General features: G+C 48.6%; 1 protein-coding gene across 5 annotated transcripts in view; it reads left to right on the plus strand.

Annotated features, from left to right (window-relative positions):
- The first annotated feature begins 6097 nt into the window (after positions 1-6097).
- The window catches only part of ADAP2 (ArfGAP with dual PH domains 2), a 34049-nt gene continuing 13156 nt past the window's right edge, over positions 6098-26990 (plus strand). For 3 of the 5 annotated variants that reach the window (XR_010937513.1, XM_067715821.1, XM_067715824.1), the window contains exons 1-9: positions 6098-6320; positions 7187-7317; positions 8724-8815; positions 9946-10025; positions 11167-11279; positions 17975-18121; positions 22015-22098; positions 25383-25445; positions 26629-26706. Coding sequence is in view for 4 of the 5 variants with exons in the window: in XM_067715821.1 (XP_067571922.1) it covers positions 6227-6320; positions 7187-7317; positions 8724-8815; positions 9946-10025; positions 11167-11279; positions 17975-18121; positions 22015-22098; positions 25383-25445; positions 26629-26706 (882 nt within the window). In the remaining variant the exon portion in view is untranslated. The remainder of the gene's footprint in view (positions 6321-7186; positions 7318-8723; positions 8816-9945; positions 10026-11166; positions 11280-17974; positions 18122-22014; positions 22099-25382; positions 25446-26628; positions 26707-26990) is intronic. The other 2 variants (XM_067715823.1, XM_067715825.1) reach the window with 2 other exon arrangements.

A 26990-nucleotide genomic window follows, 5' to 3' on the forward strand; every position in this document is an offset into this window, starting at 1 on the left:
GCAACTAGAGAAAGCCCGCATGCAGCAACAAAGACCCAAAGGGGCCAAAAATAAATTAAAAAATAATAAGACTTTTAAATAAATAAATAGACAAATAGGTGAATTCCATCAGATTCTTCTGCATGACTATTTGAGCTTCCCCTGTTACACATGCCTGCCCGTTATTTCTTTCCTTCAGAAAGGAAAACACTTCCAACAAGGACCTACTGCATAGCACAGGAACTATATTCAATATTTTGTAATAACCTATAAGGGAAAAGAATCTGAAAAAGAACATATATATATTTACTTACATATATGTATAAATGAATTGCTGTGCTGTACACCTGAAACTAACATGATATTGTAAACCAACTGTACTTCAATTTTTAAAAATTTTGTTAAAAAGAGCAACCTAGGGCTTCCCTGGTGGCGCAGTGGTTGAGAATCTGCCTGGTAATGCAGGGGACACGAGTTCAAGCCCTAGTCTGGGAGGATCCCACATGCCGCGGAGCAACTAGGCCCGTGAGCCACAACTACTGAGCCTGCGCATCTGGAGCCTGTGCTCCGCAACATGAGAGGCCACGATAGTGAGAGGCCCGTGCACCGCGATGAAGAGTGGCCCCTGCTTGCCACAACTAGAGAAAGCCCTCGCACAGAAACGAAGACCCAACACAGCAAAAATAAATAAATAAAATAATAATTACATCTGCAAACATCCTTTAAAAAAAAAAAAGAGCAACCTAAATGTCCATCAGCAGAGGAATGGATAAAGAAGATGTGGTACATATATACAGTGGAATATTACTCAGACATAAAAAAGAACAAAATAATGACATTTGCAGGAACATGGATGGGCTTAGAGATTGTCATACTGAGTGAAGTAAGACATAGACACTGAAAGACAAATATCATATGATATCGCTTATATGTGGAATCTAAAAAAATCATATAAATGAACTTATTTACAAAACAGAAGTAGAGTCACAGATGTAGAAGACAGACTTATGGTTACCAGGGGATAAGGGGGGGGAGGGATAAACTGGAGATTGGGATTGACGTACACACTACATATATAAAATAGATAACTAATAAGAACCTACTGTATAGCACAGGGAACTCAATACTCTGTAATGGCCTATATGAGAAAAGAATCTAAAAAATGAGTGGATATATGTATACATATAACTGATTGACTTTGCTGTACAACTGAAACTAACATAACTGTAAATCAGCTATACTCCAATAAAAATTTTTAAAAAAAATTTTTAAAGAAAGGAAAACACTTTTGTGACCTCCAGTCCTCTCACTTTATTGTTTATTATTTTTTACCCCCACTCATTTCTTCATTTATTTCACAAATATTTATCAAATCCCTGTGTTGCTGCAGACAGTTGCCGGGGATAAAATGGAGGGCACACTGACGTGGCCCTGTCTTCACGAAGCTTAGAGGAGTGAGGGAGACCAACTACAGTAGATTGTGGTGCTTGAAAATACAGTGTTAAAGAGGGAAAATACAGCGTTAAAGAGGGAAAAGGCTTTGGGCACAAAGTTACTCACTACGGTGTTATGTATAACAGCGAAAAATCAGTCACCATCTATGTATCCAACAACAAAGAAATACATATACCCCATGGACGATTACATAGCTATTAAAATGATGTCATGCATAGAGAATGGACTTGAGGACATGGGGAAGGGGAAGGGTAAGCTGGGATGAAGTGAGAGACATATATACATTGACATATATACACTACCAAATGTAAAATAGATAGCTAGTGGGAAGCAGCTATGTAGCACAGGGAGATCAGCTCGGTGCTTGTGACCACCCAGAGGGGTGGGATAGGGAGGGTGGGAGGGAGATGCAAGAGGGAGGGGATATGAGGATATAGGTATACATATAGCTGATTCACTTTGCTACATAGCAGAAACTAGCACAACATTGTAAAGCAATTATACTCCAATAAAGATGTTAAAAAAAATGATGTCATGAAGCATCTATAGTAATATGATAAGAGATATAATGTAAAGAAATTTTTAAAAGGATATAAAATTGTATGAAAAATATGGTCCCAATGATCAAAAGATGTATAAAAGACCAGAAGGAAATTTATGAAATATTAATCAATATTAGTGGTAGGACCATTAAAAAAACACCATTAGGTTGAACTGCATGACATTACTACTTTTGTAAGTCAACTTTATACATTTCAACATAATATTTTGTTGAAAAGGGCTCAAGATGAACTTGGATTTGAATCCCAGCTCCAGTACTCTGTATCATCCAGTATGTATCATCTCAGTTGTGTAACTGTGTACAAATTCACTTAGATTCTCTCTCGGGGCCTCAGTTGCCTCATCTATAAAATGGGCATAAAAATAATCTACACCTCAGGGTTTTATTGAAGAGCAAATGGAATAATGCCCATAAGGGGCCTGACATACAGCAATCCCTGAATAAATGGTAGCCATAACAGTGGGTGGCGTTTTCTTTCTTCTTTATTGTATTTTCCAAATTTCCTATAATTATAGTTTTTAAAATTCTGTAACTAATAAACATAATTATTTAAAATTTCCAAGGGGTTGTGGTCTAATCTGTGGGGATCTTGAGCCCAGTCCAGAGCTGGGAATGTGGTTGAAGGTTTTCTTCTAGTCCTGCTGTGGCTGGGCTCAGCTCGACAGAGACAGTGACCCCGGGAGCAGGGCTGATGTTTGTGCTCTGAGGGATCCTGGGAGCTTTATTTACAGAGGACACCCTGTCCCAGGGCCCGACTGCCCCCTCACCCAGCAGCTGCCGTATGGACTGAGCCCTCGAGGGAGGCTGCCTCTGCCCGATCCCAGTACTCGGTGTCCGCTGGGTCAAGACATCCTTTGGCACAGAGTTCTTCCCTTAGAAGCAGCTCCTGGTTCCCGAATACAGAGCTGAGCTAGACTTTGATCATGTCCAGTCCCCACGAGGGGGCTACAGAGTCTCTCTTTGTGGCAATGAAAAAGGTTTGGAAATAAATAGTGGTGATGGTTGCACAGCATCGTGAATGTAATGAATGCCACTGAATTGTACACTTTAAAATGGTTAGAATGGCCAATTTTATTTATTTAAAAAATTTATTTATTTATTGGCTGCGTTGGGTCTTCGTTGCTGTGCGCGGGCTTATCATTGCAGTGGCTTCTCTTGTTGCGGAGCACGGGCTCTAGGCACGCGGGCTTCAGTAGTTGTGGCTCGAGGGCTCTAGAGTGCAGGCTCAGTAGTTGTGGCGCACAGGCTTAGCTGCTCCGCAGCATGTGGGATCTTCCCGGACCAGGGCTTGAACCCATGACCCCTGTATTGGCAGGTGGATTCTTAACCACTGAGCTCCCAGGGAAGTCCCTAAATGGCCAATTTTATGTTATAGAGATTTTGCCACAATATTTTTAAAAGTGAAAAAAAATCCAGTTATGGGAAGAGGACTAAAGGGAGAGCAGCCTTGTCCTGTGGGGTTTGCCAGACACCACAATAGAAGACCTGGATGTAAGCCCCTGTTCCCACCTTTGCTTGGCTATGATTAGGGTACCTTAACCTCTCATCCTCCATGAGGATAACAGGCTGCTCTCAGAGGGCTGTCATGGAACTCAAGTGTGATCAAATGGTGTGAAAGTCTCTGTAAAAACACTCAATATTTGTTAATTAGCATTATCCCTCTCCCTCTCCCCTCTCCCCAAAGAAAGAAAGAAGGAAAGAAAGAAACCCATCACCATGGGGACTTCCCTGGTACTCAGTGGTTAAGAATCCCCCTGCCAATGCAGGAGTCACGGGTTTGAGCCCTGGTCCGAGAAGATCCCACATGCCGCTGAGCAACTAAGCCCGTGCGCCACAACTACTGAGCCTGAGCTCTAGAGCCCACGAGCCACAACTACTGAGCCCGTGTGCTGCAACTACTGAAACCCGCGCGCCTACAGCCCGTGCTCCGCAACAAGAGAAGCCACCGCAATGAGAAGCCCGCGCACCGCAACGAAGAGGTGCCCCCGCTCGCAGCAACTGGAGAAAGAAACCCATCACCAACAAAGTTTAACAGTACCGCTTTTTGTTTGTTTTTGTTTCTTTTGTTTGTTTTTGGCAAACCTTGAGGCTTGAGATTCTGGTGTTTTTTGTTTGTTTGTTTGTTTTGTTTGTTTTGTCTTTAGTTTTAGTTATTTTTTTGGCCACACCGCGGCATGTTGGATCATAGTTCTCCAACCAGGGATCGAACCCGCGCCCCTGCAGTGGAAGTGCAGAGTTTTAACCACCGGACCGCCAGGGAAGTCCCTTGAAATTCTGTTAAATAGAAACTTCCAGAAATAAGGACGGGAAGAGAAGAAACTAAAGGAACCTCTCAATCTCTTGCTTCTCACCGTGAAGGAGATGATATATTTTCCCTTGGGTTGGCTTTTTTGGGACCTCCAGGGAGGGGACGCTGAATCTCAAGGTGTAAAGAGAGCAGCTCAGCAGGACAAAGGCACCCAAGAAGCTCCCCAACATCACTCTTCTGCCCTGGCAGCGGAGAAATGATGTCCTTTGCCTGTCCCCTCTTCGTCCCCCACTTCCCCCCTCGCCTTGCCTTCATACCTTAGGTTGCCTTTCCCAGATTTCTCCTGGGAGATTTATTTCTGTCCCTTTTTTCATCTAAAGCAGCGGAAATGAATCATCTTTCGGCCTGTTTGGTAAACAACCCCTTGCCCTCTGACCCCTCTCCGGGCTCTCTCCCTGGTCCCTCTGGAGAGGTTCCTAGGCTAGTCCTCACCCCCACAGTCAAGACCCTCCTTGGTGCTTACTCTTGGTAATGTCCCCTTCCCCCAGGGCCTGGAGGCTTGACCTCCTCCACCCGGGGGAAGATGGGAAATGACACAGAGCATTCCAACGGATGATCCCATGAGCTGACCAGAGGGGCAGGGGAAGCAAGGGAGCCACTGTGTTTTGAGGGCTTTGTGTGCCACGTCCTGGCTCATCTCAATGACCCTATTAGGTGATCTCTCGACCCTCGTTTTACAGATGAGGTGTCCAAGGCTCAGAGAAGTGAAGGAACTTGCCCAAGGCCACACAGCTGGTCAGTGATGAAGCCAAGATTCAAAGTCTGGATTCCTGAATTCATTCCATTATACCATGCTGCCCTATGTGTTCGCATGTGTATATGCATGTGTGTTGAATTGGGGATGCTGGCAGATCAGGTGCAACCCACCAGAATGGAAACCTAAGATGATGTGCATTAAGCCTTATGCATATGACAGATATTTGCCTACAGAGGGGATGGCAAGTGTGCACAGTGTGTGCCTTACCAGGGGTCTGTGGATCACTGAGGATGCGGTCAAAGAGGGACAGAGATGGGGGAGGGGGATTCACGAAATGCCCAGATTCAAGACCACCTAAGCCCTGCCCACGCCTCATGGTGATGGAACTTCACAGATAGAAATGCCCAGCAGTGTCCCTATTGGTGAAGCCACACTTCCTGGGGGACACAGTCATGCGACTATTTATTAGACTTCTAAAAATGTGCAGGTGCTTTTTCTAGGAGCTGTGTGGGATACAGAAGTAAATCTTCTGACATCAGAGTATCTAGTGTGCGCATGTGTGTGTGTTGGGAGGGGAGGAGGAATTAACATAAATATATAAATAACTGTAATGCAAGATCGGTAGAAAATGCTCAGGGCCAAAGGGTGAAATGGATCCAATAACGGTTGCTATTCTAGCAAGACCAGAAGCTGGAGAGATTACTCCAGGCTAGGGATCAAGGAGGGCTTCCTGAGGAGGTGGCATATGAATGTCTCAAAGTCTCTGAGTAGATGTAGGATCTATAATACTTCAGGAGAACGCTTTAACAGAAGTTAGATCCTTTTTAATTTGCCAAGGACATATGCCCTTATTCCTCTTTTACAGAGGTGTAAACTGAGGCCCAGAGAGGTTGACCAGGTTGTCCACAGTCACAACGCTAGCCAGTGGCGGTCCAGGATTTGACCTCGGTGCAGGGTGACCGACTCCAAACCCTGCTCTGGGTCCCTGCCGGGCGGGCGTGCGCCTTAGAGAGGAACGCAGCCCGCAAACAGGACGTGCCGGGGGCGGGACAGAGGGTCCAGGAGGGGCGGGGCTTAAAGTCCTGAGGGGCGGGACAGGCGGCGCGGGCGGGCTAGAGGCGCCGGGTTTGCGTCCCGCTCCACCTGCGGGCGAAGGCGCTGACCATGGGCGGCCGCAGGCCGGGGGGCGGCCGGACTGACCCCTGCTGAGCCCGCGGGGCCGGCCATGGGCGACCGCGAGCGCAACAAGAAGCGGCTGCTGGAGCTGCTGCGGGCGGCAGGCACTGGCAACGCGCACTGCGCCGACTGCGGGGCGGCAGGTAAGGGCGCGGCGGCGCGTGCAGTCCGGAACGTGGGACCGGCCCCCGGCCCGCCGGCCCCCTTCTCTCCCTTCAGGCCCGGGCCGGTCCAGGACTCCCGCTGGATCCGCGCGTGACCCTTATATCACCTTCGAACCCGGGCCCCCGGCAGCCCTCTCCTCGGCCAGTACCGCTCCCACTCGAACCCGGCCGGGCCGCCTGTTCTCCCCACTCTGGACCTCGACACTAGATCCCGGCCCCGGGTGCCCTGACCATTCTACTCACCTCCACTGCCAGACACCCTATTCACCCGGACCACGGTCCTTGACGTCTTCATTCCGGACCCAGCCACTTCCCACACGCTCGGATCCAAACATCCTACACACCAGGGATCCCAAACCCCGGACCCAGTTCTGCCCTGATGGTCCAGTGCCCCTTCCCCACCCGCCCCGGACGTCCCCAGGGTCCTCCCACGTTCCTGCTCCACAGCACTCCGACCTTGTGGACCCCGAGCGTCCCTGACTCCGACTTCCCCACCCGCAGCTCCCCAGCCAGGCGCCTCGGTGCCGGTCCTTTCCTCCGCGCTCTCCTCTAGGTTCCTCGGAGTCCTGACACTTCCACATCGCGCCCGCCTCAGCCTCTCGCCCCCATCCTCCTCGGGACTCCTTCCAAGATCTTCATCCTGGCCGCCGCCGCGCCAGGGCCAGTGGGCTGACCAGAGGGTTTCATGCTGATCTTAGTTCATCCAAGGCGGGGAGGCTAAGAGAGGAGTCATGGGCTGAGCTGGACACCTCCCCAGGCTAACTGCCAAGCCCTGCCTCTCCCGGCGCCCCCTGCCCAACCCTGGTTTCTTCACCCAGCTCCCCTCCTGTCCTCTTGTCCCGCAGATCCCGACTGGGCCTCTTACAAGCTGGGCATCTTCATCTGTCTGAACTGCTCCGGAGTCCATCGCAACTTCCCAGACATCAGCAAAGTGAAATCTGTGAGACTTGACTTCTGGGACGACAGTATTGTGGAGGTAGCAAGGGGCGCAGGTGGAGAGCATTGGAACAGCAGAACTGGGGTGGAGGCAGTGGGCAGGGTGCTCCCATTCTACAGGGAAGGAAACTGAGGCCAAGAGAGGGGCGATAAGGAGCCAATTAGACTTGCCTTAGACGAGGCCCTGAGTTCAAATCCTAGCTCCATCACTTGCTTACTTACTAGCTATGAGGCCAAGAGAAGGGCAATAAGGAGCCAATTAGACTTGCCTTAGACGAGGCCCTGAGTTCAAATCCTAGCTCCATCACTTGCTTACTTACTAGCTATGAGGCCCTGAGCCTCCTATTTAATGCTGGTTGTGAACCCTTTCCATATCCGTGTTATAAAGATACCCCTTCATAGGGCTGCTGTAAGGATTAAATGCAGGCTCAAGGCAGGTACAAAGTAAATAGTCAATTAACAGCTGCTGTTCTCATTCGCTGAAATCCTGGACTATAACAGAAGTATCCTGATTCATGGTACATAGTCCTCCTCCAGTCCCCCTAGCCAGGGAGGGGACCACTTTTTTCTCCTGACCTAAAAAGATGGAGGACACCTGCAGCCCAGATAACACCATTCTGGCCAGGAAACCTTCAGAGAGCAGGCGGTACTAAACTGGGCTGCTCTTTTGAGATCCAAAGCCCATGCAAATCCCACGACACAGCCAAGTGGCCACTGGGGAAGGGGAGAATAGGGTTCCCACTGCCCAAGGGACATGGATTAAAACCCTGATTTTTTTCCACACATGCCCTCACCCCAGATATGCCACTGCTGTTACTGAGTGCTGTTGGCCAGGGCCACTCCTGGCACATCTGCCTCTGGGTCTCTTGGGTGCCAAAGGCCCCCAGTGATCTTCCTGACCTACATACTCTATGGGGCGAGCACTGAACTTCTTCCATCCTCCAGCTCCATCTATCTCCTGCGGACTTGCAGGGGCTGCTGCTGGTGGTCCTGGCCATCTGTGGAGGGGGTGGGAGAAAGAACATGAGCTTTGGAGTTAGACAGGTCTGGGTTCAAATCCCAGCTCTCCACTGACTAGCTGTGTCACCTTGGGTAAGTCACCTAACCTCTCTGAGCCTCAGTGTCCTCACCTCTAAAACGGGGGTGGTAATATTACAATGGTTGAGCGGATCGAATGAACTAATGCAGGAGAGCTGTAAAGTGCTCTGCCTGTATGAAGCATGGTTGTTACAGCACCTCATTGCTCCAAGTTGGGGCTTCCCAGCAGCACAGATGACCAAGCTGGGTGGGGTGGCGGGGAGGAGGGGAAATGTGTCAAACTCCGGGAGGAGTGTCTCCTGACTCAGCCCAGGAGCCAGTGAGAACAGTGGCCTTCAGAGTAGACCGTGGTTTCATTTCACGTTTTTTCAAGTTCTAACATTACCCCAAGTTGCTGTTGTCTTGCAGTTTATGACCCACAATGGGAACCTCCGAGTGAAGGCCAAGTATGAAGCCAGAGTCCCTGCTTTCTACTATATCCCCCAGGCCAACGACTGCATGTGAGTGCGTGATTTCCTGGTTCCCCCCCACCCCCGCTCCCACCACTACCCCATCTCCTGTGTGGTGGTCTCTTCTACAGACATGCCCAGCAGGTGGAGCCAGGAAAACGTTTGGTACTGTCATGGAGAGCACACAGACCTGATGAAAGCCCCTCTCCACCTTCACAGCTTGGGTTGTCACTTGCCCCCTCTGGGACTCAGTTTCCGCAGCTGTGAAATGGGGCATTTTCTTTAGGATCTGTCCCTTTGCCTCGATGTTCTCATAGCCTACAGGTGATAACTAACTTGATTAAGAAGCCGCCGGTATTTTAGCGGAACAAATGTGTTTCAGCTATTATACTTTCTACGGAGCCCCACCTGAGCTGCCCCACCTGCGCTCAGTGTTGCTCCAAAAGAGCTGCTTAGGCCCCACCCCAGCACTTACCATGTGCTCTGCACAGTACAAGCCACTTTGTATGCATTTAAACCTCCCAACAACCCTCACGGGTAGGTAGGCATAATGTTATTGGCATACTCCCCAAGTTCAGAGGGGTTAAGTAACTTGCCCTTGGCCACACAGTGGATAAATGGTAGAGTGGGACCGGGTCCCAGTGGCCAGACCCTAAGACCGCTGCTCTGTCCAGTGTAGCATGCTCAGATCTCATGGGTGGGCCACAGGAAGAGGCTCTTGGACTGTGCTGGCTTAAGCTCATGAACACACAGTGGGATGTGGCAGAGTAGATGGTCCAGGGGAGCTGTTATCTGTCTCATTGACCTAGAGGGCTGAGGCTGAGGTTGGAATAGTATAGTGGTGTGCATATAGCCCGCTGGGGGAGATATTTCCCCCTGGGGAGACACTGGCAATGTCTGAAGACATTTTGGGGTTTCACAACTGGGGAGGGGGTGCCACTGGCATCGAGGGGGTGGAGGATGAGCAGAGATACTGCTAAACATCCTACAAAGCACGAGGCGTCCCCCCACCACTAAGAATTACCGGGTCCCAAATGTTAATAGTACCCAGGCAGAGAATCCCTGGCTAGCCTGAGCAGGCAGCTGCTGTGATGCTCCCATCCTCAACTGCGGGGTTTCAGAAAGTTGCCATGGGAAGAGGATGCATCAGACACAGCTGCCTAAAGAGTCTCTCTTTTTAGGGTCTTAAAGGAGCAATGGATTCGAGCAAAGTATGAGAGACAGGAGTTTATGGCTGAGGGGAAAACCATCTCACCCCCAGGTAAAGTTATTTTCATCATCTTTTGAGGGCTAGTTCTGATGAGTTCTAGAAAACAAAGTGCCTGAGTATTAGGAACAAGGTCAGCAGAGATATACCTGCCACCCTTGCTCTGGCCACAGAGGCCAAGTTGTGGGTTCCTCTGTCTCTGAAATAGCAACACATCGGCTGGTGGGGTTTTATGGTCTGACTGGCCGAGAAACACATTCGTCTCAGGTCCTTGCAGGGCCACAGGGTGTATAGAGTCTTCAGTATAAATTGCAAAAAGACTCACCCACCGGGCAGACCAGGAAGAAATAAGACACCCTGCTTCTGGCTAACGTAACCCCTGGTGTGGCACAAGCCTCGGGAAGGCGCATGGACTGGATTTCACCTCCCTTCCCGCCTTTGTGCAGGGCACAACCTCATCGGTGGCCCTGAACCTGTGGCAGTTTCTGCCCTGCTACTCTGAGTCCAAGTTGACACTGACCCAGAGAGCAAAGTATACAAAACTGCTCTTTGAGGACCAGAGGCAGCCAGTGCTCAGCTCTCCTAGTGGCCAGGAGCACAGAGGGCATTCATTATTCCCACACTCTGGAGAGTTTCATTAGGCTGATGTCAACGTGAAGTTGGGCCTCCTTCAGAATCAATCCAGTTTCTTAGGATTTAGCCTACTTATTTTATTTTTATTTTTTTGTGTGTGATAGGCGGGCCTCTCACTGTTGTGGCCTCTCCCGTGGCGGAGCACAGGCTCCGGACGCGCAGGCCCAGCGGCCATGGCTCACGGGCCCAGCCGCTCCGTGGCATGTGGGATCCTCCCGGACCGGGGCACAAACCCGTGTCCCCTGCATCGGCAGGCGGACTCTCAACCACTGCGCCACCAGGGAAGCCCAGGATTTAGCCTACTTAGAGTTTACTGTGTCTTCTTAGGAAACAGCCAAGGAAGAAAGTTGAGGGTAGCCCAACTGAAATCATACAACATTGCAAATTTGGCCCCAGACAGGACCCCCATGTCCTGCAGCTGAAATAGCTAAATTAGATCCTAGACATTTTAGCAGCAGGTGAGAGGTTCATTCCACCCCTGAGACCATACTGTATGGGGTTCATGAGTTGCTTGTTTGTCTTGAAGCCGTGAGTGTTCACTCTTTCTCATCCTTGGTGGAAGGTAACCGAGAAGGGTTCCTATGGAAGCGGGGAAGGGACAACGCACAGTTCCTGAAAAGGAGGTTTGTGCTCCTGGCAAGAGAAGGCCTCCTGAAGTACTACACTAAAGAAGAGGTAAGTCTTCTCTTATTCCTCCCAGAGCGCTGGCTCTCACCCCACTCAGGTCTACATTTTTATTTATTTATTTTATTTTTGGCTGCTTTGGGTCTTCGTTGCTGCACGCGGGCTTTCTCTAGTTGCAGTGAAGGGAGGCTACACTTTGTTGTGGTGCGCGGGCTTCTCATTGCAGTGGGTTCTCTTGCTGCGGAGCACGGGCTCTAGATGCGTGGGCTTCAGTAGTTGTGGCACATGGGCTTCAGTAGTTGTGGCATGTGGGCTTCAGTAGTTGTGGCTTGTGGGCTGTAGAGTGCAGGCTCAGTAGTTGCTGTGCACGGGCTTAGTTGCTCTGCGGCATGGGTGGTCTTCCCAGACCAGGGCTCGAACCCATGTCCCCTGCACCGGCAGGCGGATTCTTATCCATTGTGCCACCGGGGAAGTCCCAGGTCTACATTTTGATCAATAGTGCCTGGTCTTGTGTATGAGCTCAGCCACTGAGACTTAGGTACCACACGCTGCTACTTTTCCTTGTTATACAATCCATCCAGTCCACTAAAAAGCACACCTTCTCTTCACCTAGAATGGGCTTAGACTGGTCCATGATTAAGCCTTTGATGATCACTTGATTTTTACTTCATTTGTTTATGTACTTAAGAAATATTTATTGAGCACCTACTATGCTAGACCTTATTCCAGGAACTGGGGATACAGCGATAAACTAAGCGAAGTTCCTGTTCTCCTGGGGCTTCCATTCTAGTGGATGGAGACAGGTGTAACCAAAACATACATCAATACATAATCTATCCAGTGGCAATAAGTTATATGAAGTAAAATAAAAGAGGGTGAAGAGTTAGAGCGTGAGGTAGAGGGAGGTGCTACCACAGGTGGTCAGGGGAGGCCTCTCTGATGACATTTGAGCAGAGAACTGAATAAATGTGAGTTATGTGGATTTGTGGGCGAAGGGTAGAAGAAGTAGAGGGAACAGTATGTACAGAAGCCCTGAGCATGGTCATGTGTGCTGATTAGAAAAGATGAGCCCTCTGAGAGGGTGCAGCCCTGGTCCCTATCTAGGCAAGCAGAAGCCTGCATGGCGGTTCTCACTTGTACCTTCAGCCAGGGGCTTTTTGTTCAGTGCACAAACTGCCCAACCATGAGCCGTAGCTCTGGCTTGAGCTGGGAATGTATTTGGTGAGTCTGGAGGACATGAAGGAGGCCAGAGTGCCTGGTGCAGCGTGAGCAAGGAAAAAATGGGGCGAGATGAGCTCACATAGTGGAAGACTTCAGAGGCCGTAGGAAGACTTAGGATTTTTCTTTGGAAACAGCTTTATTGAAATATAAATTCACACACCATTGGATTCACCCATTTAAAGTGTATAATTAATAGCCTTCAGTATATTCATGGAGTTGTGCAACTATCACCACAATCAATTTTAGAACATTTTCATTACCCTAAAAAAAGAAACCCCACATGTGTTAGCTCTAGTTCTCCACTCCATTCCCCTCCCCCAGCCCTAGGCAACCACTGATCTACTTTCTAACTCTATAGATTTGCATATTCTGGACATTTCATACAAATGGAATCATACAATATGTGGTCTTTTTTTTAAAAAAAATTTGTTTATTTATTTATTTATTTTTGGCTGTGTTGGGTCTTCGTTGCTGCACACGGGCTTTTTGTAGTTGCGGCGAGCAGGGGCTACTCTTCGTTGCGGTACACGGGCTTCTCATTGCGGTGACTTCTCTTGTTGTGGAGCACGGGCTCTAGACACATGGGCTTCCGTAATTGCGGCTCATGGGCGCATGGGCTTAATTGCTCCACGGCATGTGGGATCTTCCCTGACCAAGGCTCGAACCCATGTCCCCTGAATTGGCAGGCAGGTTCTTAACCACTGCACCACCAGGGGAGCCCGTAATAGTTCTTTATATATTCTATACACAAGACCCTTATGGGATATATGATTTACAAAACATTTACATTCTTTTTTCAATATTCTTTTCTACTATGGTTTATCACAGAAAATTTTTACAAAACATTTAGGCGTTTGGATTTTACTCTGCTGTTGGGAAGCCACAGGAGGGTTTTGAGTACAGAAGTGATCTGCTTTGACTAAAACTTTTGGAAAGGGGCACTCTGGCTGCTACCGGGGCGAGAATGGAGTTGGGGGTGGAGGCGAGAATGGAGCAGTGGGGAGGTGAGGGTGGAAGCAGAGAAGCCAGTTAGGAAGCTGTTGCAATAATCCAAGCGAGGAATAATGGATTAGATAAGGATAATCGTGACGGAGCTGGTTAGAGTGGTCAGATTCTACGTGTATTTTGGAAATAGAGCCAATGGCATCTACTGAAGGATTGGACACGGAGTGTGAAAGTCAGCAGAATCAGGAATGATTCCCAGATTTTTGCCTTATGCAACTAGAAGTCTAGATTTGTCATTTGCTGAGATGGCAAAGACTTAGCTCCTTACGGGGATGATCAAGAGTTCCTTTCCCGTTTGAGATGCTTATTAGTCATACACATAGAGACTGAGAAAGAAGTTCTCAGAAGTTCTGAGTCTAGAGATTTGGGGAGAGTTTGGAGCTGGAGTCATCAGCACATAAACTGGTTTAGCAACCGGACTGGCTGGAGTCACCTAAGCAGGGGGTGGGGGTGGATGAGAAAAGATGTCGGAGGACTGAGTATTTTAGTTATTTGTTGCTGAGTGACAGACACACCACCCTAAAACTTAGTCGCTCAAAACATCAGTCTATCGTGTCTCACAATCCTGTGGGTCAGGAATCTGAGCAGGCAGTGGCTGCTCCATTGTACTCAATGTGGCATCAGTGGGGTGGTTGGGCTGCGCCAGGAGACCCAGGAAGCCTTCGCTCACACGTCAGGCGCTTTGGCATCCTCCTTGTGCCTTCTCTGTGATCGTTCCTCATTCAGGAGTCCAGCTCAAGCTTTGTTGCAGCATGGCAGCCGGCTTTCCCCGAGCAAATGAGAATGCTGCCAGGCCTCTCAAAGGTTAGGCCAGGAACTGCCTTCTGTTGGTCAAAGCAAGTCATGCAACCAGCTCCAATTCAAGAGGAAGGGATATAGATTCCACCTCTTTATGGGTAGAGTGGCATGTGCAAACTAGGAGGGAAGGAATTGGAGAAGCCCATCTTTGGAGATTATCTATCACACTGAGCCCTGGGATATTCCAATATTTAGAGGAAAGATAAGAAGTTTCCAGCAAAGAGAATGTGAAGGAATGGCCAAGAAAGTAAGAGAAGGACAAGCTCTGAGCACTTTAGCCTTCATCTTACTCCATTTCCTACATGCAGAAATTACTATTTATGTCCCCTGTTGCTTTCCTGATGGACCAGAGCAATGCCAGAAGATCTGTCCAGTGTGGCCTCAGTCTGGGGCCAGATGAAAAATGATAGGGGATGAAGAGTATTAACCCTCCAAGAGAGAGTAGGGATTTCTTCTCAGTCTTCAGTTTAAATCACTGAAAAATATTGCAAGTACTAAAGGCAGGAAGAAAAAGTGCTGCTACAGAGTTAGGAGCAGGCATCGTACCCCAGTAGCTGTTGTGAGTTAGGATGTGAGTCTCATCCTTGGTTGGAAAAAGTTGATCTGTTTCTCAGTCCTAAGCCTGTTCGGTCTAAAGCAGTCTAAAAATAGAACCAGTTGCCTTTGTTCTTTTTTTATTTCTTTACCCAAATGGAAAAGTTTTAAATTATAAAGGTAACTCATTTTTATGTGAAAATTTTGGGTAATACAAAAAAGTGAAGTTTAAAGAAAGCAAAACTCAGAAGATATTTCAACATAGCAAAATATTAATACCCAGATCACATTTTTTTAAAACCCTAAAAATCAAGAAGAAAAAAACAATCCATTGGCAGAAGAGGCAAAGGAAATGGTTTGGTAGTTCACAGAAAAGGAAACCAAAATGCCTGATAAATACAGGAAAAGAAGCCCCATCTCTCTGGCAGTCAAGGAAATGAAAATTAAAATCACAATGAGATATACTATGTATCCACCAGAATGGCTAAAATTAAAAAGGTTGACAACACCAAGTGTTAACAAGGATATGGAGAAACTGGAACTCTTATTGCTGGTGGGACATAAAATGATACAACCTCTTTGGAAAACAATTTGGCAATTTCTAATAGAGTTACGTGTACACTTAACCATATAACCCAGCTTTTCCACTCCTAGGTATTTACAAAAACATATGTCCACAACAAAATTTGTCCACAAATCTTGTTCACAGAAGTTTTATTTGTAATAGCCAAAACCTGGAAGGTATCCAAATGTTCATCCACAAATAAATGAATTAAAAAATTGTAGTACATCCATAGAATGGAACATACCCAGCAATAACAAGGGACAAGCTACTAATAAATGCAATAATGTGGATCAATCTAAAAACTATTGTTCTGAGCCAAAGAAGACTTATACGGGAGTATGTACTGTATAGTTCCATTTATATTCAATTTCAGAACAGACAAAACTATACCAATAGAAAGCAGATAAGTGATTGGGATTGGGTGGGGTGGGGATTGATGCAAAGGAGCAAAAGGAACTCTTTTAGGGTAATAGTGATGTTCTAGATCTTGATTGTGGTGGTGGTTACATGGGTATATACGCTTGTCAAAAAACTGCACTCTTAAAGTGAGTTCCATTTATTGCTTATAAATTATACCTCAATTAAGTTGAATAAGAGAAATTAACAATGAGATTCCATTTCAAACCCTTCATATTGGCAAAAATGTTAAAAAAAAACTGGCAGCATTGAGTGTTGGTGAGAATATGGGGAAAGGGGAAATCTTCTTTGTTATTGATGGAAATTTACTTCCGGTATGTACATTGGTGCAACCACTGTGGAGAGCCATTAGCAAAATAATTTGGCAGTTTTCAGTAAGTCAAAGATGTACACACTTGTGAGCTAGCAATTCCATTCCTAATCGTGACCTAGAGACACTCTCACGGGGGTATACCAGGGATACAAGCTGACAGCAGCAAAAAATCAGAAACAATCTCAGTATCTGTCAACAGGAACATAGATTGATAACTTTTGGTGTAGTCATTTACAAGAGCCAAGTAGATTGGTATATCTCAACATGGACAGAGATAAAACGTTGAGTGACAAAAGCAAGTTGTAGAATGATCCATATAATGTGATACCATTTATGTAAATTAAAGCCACATAAAACAGCACTATGTATTGTTCATGGGTATGTGTATGTGTGTATAAAAGTGTAAAAAGTGAACTAGAAAGATGAACATCAAACTCATGACAGTGATTGACTGTGGGGAGTGGAGGAGGGGAAAGGGACAGGGTAAGTAGTAATTAAAGGGATTTTGGCTTTATTAGTAATGTTGTATTTTTTAAACAAATTTCCTTTTGGGGAACGATATTGACAAAATTAAATACACTTTTTTTGTATTTTTAGTATTTTTCATAGTAAATATTTTAAAAGGAAAGTCGTACATTAATCTTTCAAGAAAACCATTGTGAAGAGTGTTGTTGTAAATCTGTCCATACTTCTTACGTACGTGCAAATAAACATATATACATATAGTTTATGTACATTATATATATACTATATGCATATAGTATATGCATATATATGTGTATATAATTTTTGCATTAATAGGTTCCTACTATACATCCCGTTCTGGGACTTGGTATTTCTCACACATGGATATCATGGACATTGTTTCATATTAGTAATATTGATTTAAATTTTCCTTTAAAAAATTCTGTGATATTTTATTGTGTGGATATGCCATGATTTATTTATTTAACCCATTATCATTGATGGACATTTCAATAATTTCTTCTTCTTTTTTATTTTTTTACTGTTATAAGCAACATGGCAGTAAACATCTTTTGATATATGTTTGCATAGTAATGCAATTACTTCCTCAGATAGATTCTTAGATGTGAAATTGTGGGTCAAAGCAAAACACTCAACATTTTAGTAAATATGACCAAATTTCCCTCTAGAGAAGACTGTCCACTAGAACTTTCTTCAGTGACGGAAATTTTCTCTGTTTGCACCTGTCCAGTACCCTAGCCACTAGCCACAGGTGGTCGCTGAGCACTTGAAATGGGACTACGTGTGACTAAGGAACTAAAGTCTTAATTTTATTTAGTTTTAATTTTAATAGCTGCATGTGGGTAACAGCTATTATGGGACTAGAGCGTTGGTATCATTTTTCTCTCTTATCAGTTATGAAAGGAAGCACTTGTTTCCCCTTTGCCTTCTTAGCATCAGTGAGGGCTCGAATTGTGTTCAGACCCTGAGAACAGAGTGGAGGGTGGGAGGGCGTGCCCTGAGGCCCCCACAGCTGCTTTTATCTGTTTGTTTAATCTATTTTATTTGTTTGCCTTCCATGGATATTTGTTTCAAATTCTTTTTTTTTTTTGGCTACACGGCCTGCGGGATCTTAGTTCCCCAACCAGGGATCAGACCTGTGCCCCTTGCAGTGGAAGCACCAAGTCTTAAGCACTGGACCTCCAGGGAATTCCTGATGATTCGTTTCAGAAAAAATTCTATGGCTAAACATTTTGAAAAGTTCTAAGTTAAGGTCTTTCCAAGCCCCGTTTCAGCCCAGAGAGGCCAATCTGATTAAGCAGAGTTCCACACGGGTCATCTGTTTGCAGTTAAGTCTCCCTGGCGAACGTGATGAGAAGTCACCCTGCTGACTGTCAGCATCTTAAGTATCTGCTTCCTCTCTTTTAGGGTAAAGAGCCCAAAGCTGTCATCAGCATCAAGGACTTGAATGCCACCTTCCAGACAGAGAAGATAGGGAACCCCCATGGGCTGCAGATCACCTACCGAAGAGAGGGCCACGTCAGGAACCTGTTTGTGTATCACGAGAGCGGGAAGGTGAGAGCCTCCAGCTCGCTGACCCCCTTGCACAGCAGCCTCCTGAGATCTGCTGCTACTGTTCACCTTAACCTATTGTCACTTTTTATTTTTTTTTGGCCACACCACGGAGATCTTCGAAGATCACCACGGGGATCTTCGTTCCCCAACCAGGGCCCACGGCAGTGAAAGCACCGAGTCCTAACCACTGGAATGCCAGGGAATTCCCTATTGTCGCTCTCTAGTTGGAGACAGAGGTACAAGTAAAGCAGAGCGAGATCAGGGAGAGCAACCTGGTGGGTACCAGGGGTGCGTCTGGATGGTGCACAACCGTCAAGGGGCATCCACTTAGCAGAAGGGACTATGCCCAGGGCTGGCAAGTCAGGTGGGGCCGGAGATTCCAAATATGGGAGGAGGAATGGATCAAAGCCTGGGCAGCGCGCACTCCACGGCCTTGCTTCTCAGAGTTTGGCCCAGCACCAACAGCATTAGCCATGACCTGCGAGCTTCTTAGAACTAGAGTCTCGGGCCCACCCGGACCTACCGAATTAGAAGCTGCATTTTAACAGGATCCCCAGGTGATCCTTGTGCGCACTGAAGTTTGGGGAAAACACCACTTAAAGGTCCAGGAAATGGACTCCATCAGAGAAAAGCAGGCCAATAGTACAGGTTCAAGAGAATAAGCTGGGTCCAAATGAGCAGGGTCATGTGACCGGGCAAGGGTCAGAGATGCTAAGTCGAGGTGAGGAGGGGCAAAGGTGGAGGCTGACATTTTGTGAGTTTCTTTTTAATTCTGTGCCAGGTGCTCTTCTTGGCAGTCACTATACATCATTTCTTAATCTTCAGATCAACCCTGGAAATGTTTTATCCCCGTGTTACAGAGGCATGGGCATGTTAAATAATTTGCTCAAAGTCACGTAGCCAATGGTTCCTGAGCCCTGCACCCATTTCACCTCCCCAAGTGCCTCTGCTGAAGGAAGGACCCTTGGCAGCAGGAGCCAGGAACCAGATACAGGGACTCGATCTTCCCATAAGGCCCTAGCGCTGGGATGGTGACCATGGATCACCCTCCCAGCAGGCTTCACGCTCCCTCCACATTCTGGGCTGACTTCCCGGTGTGGTCTGAAGAGCTGGGTTTGGAGTCAGAAGCTGGGGCTCTGGTTCTGCCACTCCCAGCTGTGTTATTAGGGCAGGTTCCTTCCCTCCCTAAGTCTGCTTGTTTATGGTTGATAACGTCCACCTCCCAGAGGGGTTTTGAGAGTTGAGTGACCATGAACCACGAACGTGAAAGCATCTCATTACGGTGAAGTGCACTGTAAACATTAGTTGCTACTGTAATTTGTTCATGATTGTGGAAGCTGCAGAAGAAGACAAACTCTTGTGAGTCATTTCACATCTGTGTCGTTTATGCATTCACGAATTCACTCTTTCGGTAAATCCTTATCGCACTCCTCCCCGCAATGTGCACAGCACTGGGGTGTGTAGTGAGTGGGGCAGAGCCATGAGTGGGATTCTGGGATCTCAGAGTCTCGGGAGGCAGATAGGGAAATAGGCACTGATGATGCTGTGTGAGGATGGGCTGGAGACCGTGTTAGGGACACACAGGAGACATTTAAGTAGCCTAGTCTGGGGGGTGGGTGGGCTGGAAGGGGACAGTCAAAAAAGGCTTTCCAGAGGAAGGAGCATCTACTTAAGAATTGTGTGAATATGCTGAAAAGGAGAACACTCAAACCAGCTTAAACAGGACATGAATAGGAAAGATATAGGAGTGTTTATTTATTTCAAGGGCCAGTAGTATGGCTTGGCCTCCTGAGAGATTAGAATCAGGAGCTGTGGTGTGTGTGTGTGTGTGTGTGTGTTTAAGAGAGAGAGAGAGAGAGAGAGAATACACTCTAACAGCAACACATTGTTCTGTAAAACCAGGAGTGCGAGTAACGTCTCTCTTGTTTGTTTCTCTAAATTCAACGATCTCATTCCCCAAATTGCCAAGAAATCTATTATCAGTCATATTTCTCGGCTCCCTCCCTTGGCTTTACTAGAATCTTGGGACTTATGCAGTGTGGGAGACATGGAGGAGATGCCTGGTTTTCAGTCCACATTGGGCTCACTGCTGTAGTCCCACGTCCAGACTGGCTGGATACCAGTGGCTACCCCTCCACCCGCGCGAAAGCTACGAGGACTTTTGCTGCAGTGCCCAAGGTCTCGGACAATTACGGTACCTGGCTCCCTACCACTGACCCAGTTGTAGAGCTACCGGGAACCTGGTTCTGGCCGGTCTCCTCTTTCCCTGGATGCCTCAGCTTCTCCCTTAGATGGGCATAAATGGGAGTGGGGGGGGGGATGCTCAAACTCATGCCCACAGGAGCCAGGTGGGCAATTGAAAAGTAAAGTGGACAGCCTTAAGGCTGTGGCAAACAGGAACGCCTGTATAGAGGACTGAAACAGACAGAACTTCAGGAGCCAAACAAACCTGTCTGCAGGTTGGATTTTGCCCCGGAGCCACCAGTTTGTGACCAAAGAGCCCTCCAAAGTGGAGGCCTAGGTGGGTCTTTCATGGGATGGTCCCATTCCCTTAGTGCCTGAGCCTCTAGAAGTTTCTTAACACCCAGGACAGGAGAGCTCCGAACTCAGGAATACGGGGCCAGCAAGTCTGACCTGCAAGAGAGAGAGGGTAATGATGTTTCATACCTTTGAAACCAAATTCAAATGAATTTCTCAATCACCGTATTACATCTAAGTGCAGCACGGCCGCTATTTGAACAAGTCTTTCAGCTAGCTCCCCCAATTCCAAATTCCTGGGAGAAAGAATCTGATAGGCCCTGTCCAGCCTCTGCATTTGTCCAGTTGCTGTGGTCAAGAGTGGGTAGAATCATAGCAGCAAGCGTGGCTGCAACTGTGGGTGAGTGGTGTGTGCCTGAGAATGGGTGGGGCAGTTCTCATAGAATCAGGGCTTGCGTGGAGCAGAAATCTATTGCAATATCTAAACTCACCCTCAGGATGAGTAGAATGTTCTAGGTAAAAGGTGTGTCGGGGGTGAGGGCAGAGAGTTGGGTGAGGCTGAGTGTTTCAGGAAAAGGTAATAGCATGTGTTGGGATGGGGTTGGGGGGAGGCGGGGCAGGGATTGCAATGGTTTTGTAGGGAAGGAGCTCAGAGGGCAAAGAACTTAGACTGTCTTCCTGAGGGTAGTGGAGAGGACTCTAAGCTAGACTCCATTAGATTTGCAATTCGAAAATCACTCTGGCTGCCATAAGGAGGCCTGAAAGGAGAGTGGCAGAGCAGAGGCAGAGCCAGCTGGGTAAAGTGAGAGACGATGGTGGGCACTGCCGAGGGAGGTGTTCTCCCAGAGGGACACAGAAGGTCCAAGCCAGCTTTAGCCCAAGTTGCACTCCAGGTGATGGGCATCCGCATTGGAGGAGCATCCCCAGGTGCACCAGCCCCCACATGAAAGCCAGTCTTTGGCCTCTGAGGACCCTTGCTTCTCAAAGTGTGTCCCAATGACCAGCGTCATATCACCTGAGAGCTCGTTAGGAATGCAGAATCTCAGGCCCCACCCCAAACCCACTGAATACAAATCTGCGTTTTAATGAGATCCTCAGGTGATTCACACACACATTAGAAAGAGCCAAGCACTGTCCTAGGCCCTTGCATAACTCCTATGTGGTCCGCCTTGGTCCTTTCCCATGGCTCTGGGGATCTCCCTGTCAGTGGCTTCCCACTTGCTCAGGTGATGCCCCTGGGCTCGGGCACTGTCCTCCCAGATGCCTGTGAACAGCCCACAGGCCCCTGAGTGGGACTGGGGGTGCGTGCATGTGCCCAGACCTGAAGGTCCAGCTGGCTTCTTGCCTCCAGCCTCAACTCCCCCACTACTCTGTCTCATTGGCTGTCCATCTGTCCTTTGTATTTTTCTCTGCAGGAGATAGTGGACTGGTTCAATGCCCTCCGTGCAGCCCGTCTCCAATACCTAAAAATGGCCTTTCCTGAGCTCCCGGAGCCTGAGGTGAGCTAAATGTGGACCCCAACTTCCACATCTCCTCTCTGCCATCTCCTTTGCTTCTTGTCTGCTGACCTCGAAGACACTCAGAGGCCAGCCTCAGTTTGTTTGCAGGAAAGACCTTGAGATTTGGGGTTGGGGACCTCAGTGGGAAACCAAAAGCTTTCTCCTGGGGAGTCTGGGGGTTATGGCCTCACCCCTGGCAAGGCAGCCTCCAAAAAGTGGGTCAGGCTGTCCCCTTCGGGATGCATGGCTACCACCCACAGTGTCAAGGGGCTCAGGATTTGAGCATCTCTCTCTCACCCCTTCTCCCACTAAAATGCACGAATGGTCCCTCACATACTGCTTATACAGTGCTTTCGAGCCCATTGTATCTTGTAATCCCTTTTATCTAGTAATCCCTTGCAGCCAGCAGTTAGGTGAGCGTGATTATTCCCATTTCACTGATGAGAAACTGAGTCCCAGGAAGGTCAAGTGCATAACCAAAGGTGTTCTTCACATTCGAACATTCCCCCCTTTACCCTTTCATATTCTGGTATAAGGAAGGTAGTGGGATCTTTCCCATTATCGTTCTAACGGGAACAGTCTGCCTTTCATGGCCTAGGTAGTGGGGAGCCTGAGAACTTCATCTGATTGTCCTCAGATGTCTGGAGCATCCATCTACATCTCTCAGGCTTGGCTGGGGAAGCTGTATAGTGGGCTGGAGGATGCTGCCCTGAGCCAGGAGGCCTAGGCTCTTGTGGACGTTCTGCTGCTAACTTGCTGTGTGACCACTGCGGGTTGAGTCACCTCTCTGTGCATCTGTTCCCACATCTGTAAGATGGTGCTTGGTCTGGGTCATCTTCAGGGTCCCTTCCAACCCTGAGGTGCCGTACTCTGGTCCCTGTCTTAGGCCTGCTCTAGGAGGATTTTGTAAGAGATAGGGGTGGAGAGACCATGTTAGTCCTGGGACTTCTTTTCCTTTTAATATTTATTTATTTAATTAATTTATTTTCTTTCTTTCTTTTTTTTTTTTTTTTTTTGCTGCGTCGGGTCTTCATTGCAGCACTCGGGATCTTTGCTGAGGCATGAGGGATCTTTTCGGTGCGGTGCGTGGTCTCTTTTTTGTGGCGCACGGGCTTCTTTCTAGTTGTGGCGTGCGGGTTTTCTCTCTCTAGTTGTGGCGCATGGGTTCCAGGGCGCATGGGCTCTGTAGTTTGCAGCACATGGACTCTCTCGTTGAGGCGCACGAGCTCAGTAGTTGTGGCCTGCGGGCTTAGCTGCCTTGCGGCATGTGGGATCTTAGTTCCCCCACCAGGGATCGAACCCAGGTCCCCTGCGTTGGCAGGCAAATTCTCTACCACTGGACCACCGGGGAAGTCCCAGTCTTGGAACTTTCTTAATCCCAACTGTTAGACCCTCCTTGGAAGCCTAAGTGTTCCTTAATGCCCAAGATTGCAGGGAGCAAAGTGTCTGGAACAGGGGTCCATTCCAGACCCAGTGATGCACTGAGGTGGCAATTCTCTAGGAGCAGTTCCAGCTAGACCCGGCTCAGGGCCCTCCCGGTCTGCAGAGTCAGCACCGGAGCTGGTGACTGCCTGCTTCCGTGGGCGGGGCGCTGGGGGTGCTGACTGCTGGCTGGAGAGGATGGAGGACAAAGTGCAGATGCCCAGCCTCATTTGTCTGGGCCAGCTCTCCAACTCTGCTGACCCCTGCGGAGGAAACTGGTCTTTGGCCAACATCCTCAATGCCCTCTTGCCTCCCTCATCCACCATTGTTACCCCTTATCCACTCCCAGTTTCCTCCCCGCCCACCTCTCTCCCCATCTTTCTTCCCCCCATGTCTACGTATGACGTGAGGTCCTGGGCAACCACCCATGCCTGGCTTGAGCTCAGGGATCCAGATGCTGGAAACCTGGGGAGCCCAAGCGGGGTTGTGGTCCTATGATAAGAAAACGCATGAACCCAAAGTCAGAGAAGCTGACGTGTTACGTAGGACAAGTCCCTTCACCTCTCTGAGCCCCAGTTTACTCATCTGTCACCATGAGGACAATCCCTGCCTCCAGGGCTGCCGTCAGTCCAGTGAGCAGGGTGTCTAAGGTACAGTGAAGAGAACCCCATCCACGTGCTTTTTCTTCTTCTTCCATTGGCTTCCCGAGGCCTAGACTCCCCCTGCTGTGGCTCCAGTTCAGACGACTGAGCTGTCAGGACTTCTCTTCTCTCCAAATGAAGGAATTAAAGCCTACAGAATGCATTTTAGGGAAAGGGGAGTGTTGTCCTTTATATATTCGTTTTGAGCTCACGATTTTCTCCCTTTCGGACTTTCCACTCCTATTCCCAGATGTCATGTCTGCTTCGTCCCTGCCCTGGGCTCAGGCTCTGGAGAACCCCTGTGTTTTCAGAAACCTGGGCTGTCACTTGAAACTCTAGACTTGCCAGTTGACACCCTGGAGCATAGGAGACCAGCATCAATCCCTGGAAGCTTCTCTGAGCATAGGATGGCAAGTTGGAAGGGATCCTGCAGATCACCTAGGCCAGTATCCTTATTACATAGTGGGAAATAGGCCCAGAGAGGCATAAGGTCTTACCAAGGTAACACAGCTGGTTGAGGTCAGACCTGGAGCTAGAACTCAGGTCTCTTGACTCCTAGTCCAGAGCTTTCTCTACTTGCCCACCCTGCCATCACCTCCTATGGCCCTGGGTCAGAATCCCCACCAATGACCAGGTCTTGGCCAAGGGCCTGATCAGAGGGTTCTGCCGTGTTTATACTTTAGCATCATAGAGTAGCGGTAGGGGTACCACTAGTGTCTGTATGGTGTCCATCGCCTCTAGATGTGAAAGCTCTTCATCCTACCAATGACGTGTCTTTGAGAAAATCCACAACCACTTCTCTGAGGCCTGGTTTGTTCATATATACAACGAAGATGATAATATCCACCTCACAGTGTGGTTGAGAATTACGCACAGAGCCTGACACACAGTAGATCCTCAGAATACGCCCACCTGACACCAGGAGGGTCTCCTCAGAGCCTTGCCTGTGTCCTTCTCCTGGAGTTGCTGAAGGAATCCCTAAACTAAGCCTTGAAACTAAGACTTGGCTGTGCTGGTAAGCTCTGCAGACATCTGGGGTGCTGTTGTCTGGCTCTGTTGAAATGTTAATGTTGCGTCCATACCAAATATAACCCCCTGAACCACGCGTACACATCCTTCCCCATTCCAAACTTCCCCTTTTTTGGGGAGCCAAGTTCGGTGGGGACCCTCGGGCTCCTGGGTGTGAGGCAGGGGTGTCAGTGTGTGTCTTTCTTCCCCCAGCTTGTGCCCCTCATCACCAGGAACTACCTCAAGCAAGGCTTCATGGAAAAAACCGGTCCAAAGGTATATCCTCCACTCCCGGGGAGACTTTCGTGGCCCCTGTCCCAGTGGGCAGTAGGGCAGGATTTGGGAGGTGGGAAAATGGGGAACCAGGGGCAGAGAGGAGGGAGGAAGGGGAAGTAAATGGATGTTTGTGAGTTCCGGGGCTGGAGGATCAAGTGGAGACCAGGTGGCTGGAGTGTGGTCCAGCATGGCTGAGGTGCTTCTCCCTGTAATTGGGCATCCTCCCGCTTTATCAACATCACCATTAGCTTCTGTCTTCTTAACACCATCTAACTGATCTTACTCTTGGGAAAGCATAGCTGAAAAGGGACTCCTTGGGGGACAGCTTTTGACTTTCCAGAACCCTTGTGTGTTCTGTGCTGGGGCCCTACCAGGACTGTTCAAGTGGCGCAGGGACTAGTGATCAGTCTGAGAGAACACACCTATATATACCCATGCTTGGGTGCCCAGCTGCATGCTGGTGGGGCAAGGCTCAAAGTCAGAAGATGGAGATGGTAGGGGGTTGTGACGGGCGGAAGCAGGGAAGGGAGGAGGGAAAGGGAGAAGGAAGGGAAAAGCAGAGGAGCTCCCTAAAAAAGAACCCCAAAGCGACAGCATTCCAGTGCGTTGTGTTTTTTGTTTGTTTGTTTGTTTGTTTTAAGATGTAATATGCTGACAGGATGCTTGTTAAGATGCCAGTCAGTGAAAGGTGTTAGGCAATCAGGGTAAAGAAAGCCTCGGGCAGCTGGAAAACTTGTAAAAGGGTTGCAGGTTCTCTTCCTTCACCAGCTGGTAGCACCGCCCTCCCCGTGGCTCTGGCCAGGGGCTTTCCTTCCCCTGACCTAGGATAGAATTCGGCCAAGGCCAGCACTTTCAGAAGCGCTGAGCGTAGCCACTTCTGATTTCCCAGCTTCCTTTTTCTGAGACTTCTTGTCCACAGCCTGAGAAAGGGGTAAAATGCTTCTTCCAACCCACACAGGCAGCACCTGGAGGCAGCAGGGCGAAGCTGGGGCTGGGGGAGGGGGTGGGATGGGTGGGGGAGAGATGGGGCGGAGCCTGCAGAGCTCTAGGCCTGGGGAGGGGTGCTGGGGTGTGCGACTGCGGGGCTGGGACCCGCCGGCTCCCTCGGCCTGGCCTAGGATGGCCCTCTGACCTCTGTCCCCACCGCCTGGCCGAGCCTGGTACGAGGTTTCCTTTTTTGCAGCAGCGAGAGCCTTTCAAGAAAAGGTGGTTTGCCCTGGATCCCCAGGAGCGGAGGCTGCTCTATTACAAGAACCCGCTGGTAAGAGCCACTGCCAGCCCCACCGCTGTGCACCTGCAGGCGGAGGTGGGGTCAGTGCTGGTCGGGAACCATGGGGAAGCGACAGGGCTGGAGAAACCCAGCCAGAGGCACACCTCCATCGTCACCTGTCTCTAAGTCAGTCTGTGCATGGAGCTGTGCTCTCCCTCACCTTCAGGAAGTCCTTTATGTGTGTCCAAATTGCTGCCAATGTATCAGTAGCTAAGACAGATGTTTCCCGGCAGGACTCTCTTCCAACCGGAGACTGTGGGGTGTAGCAGTTGGGA

Source organism: Pseudorca crassidens, chromosome 19, assembly GCF_039906515.1.
Source record: "Pseudorca crassidens isolate mPseCra1 chromosome 19, mPseCra1.hap1, whole genome shotgun sequence".
Taxonomy (NCBI): domain Eukaryota; kingdom Metazoa; phylum Chordata; class Mammalia; order Artiodactyla; family Delphinidae; genus Pseudorca; species Pseudorca crassidens.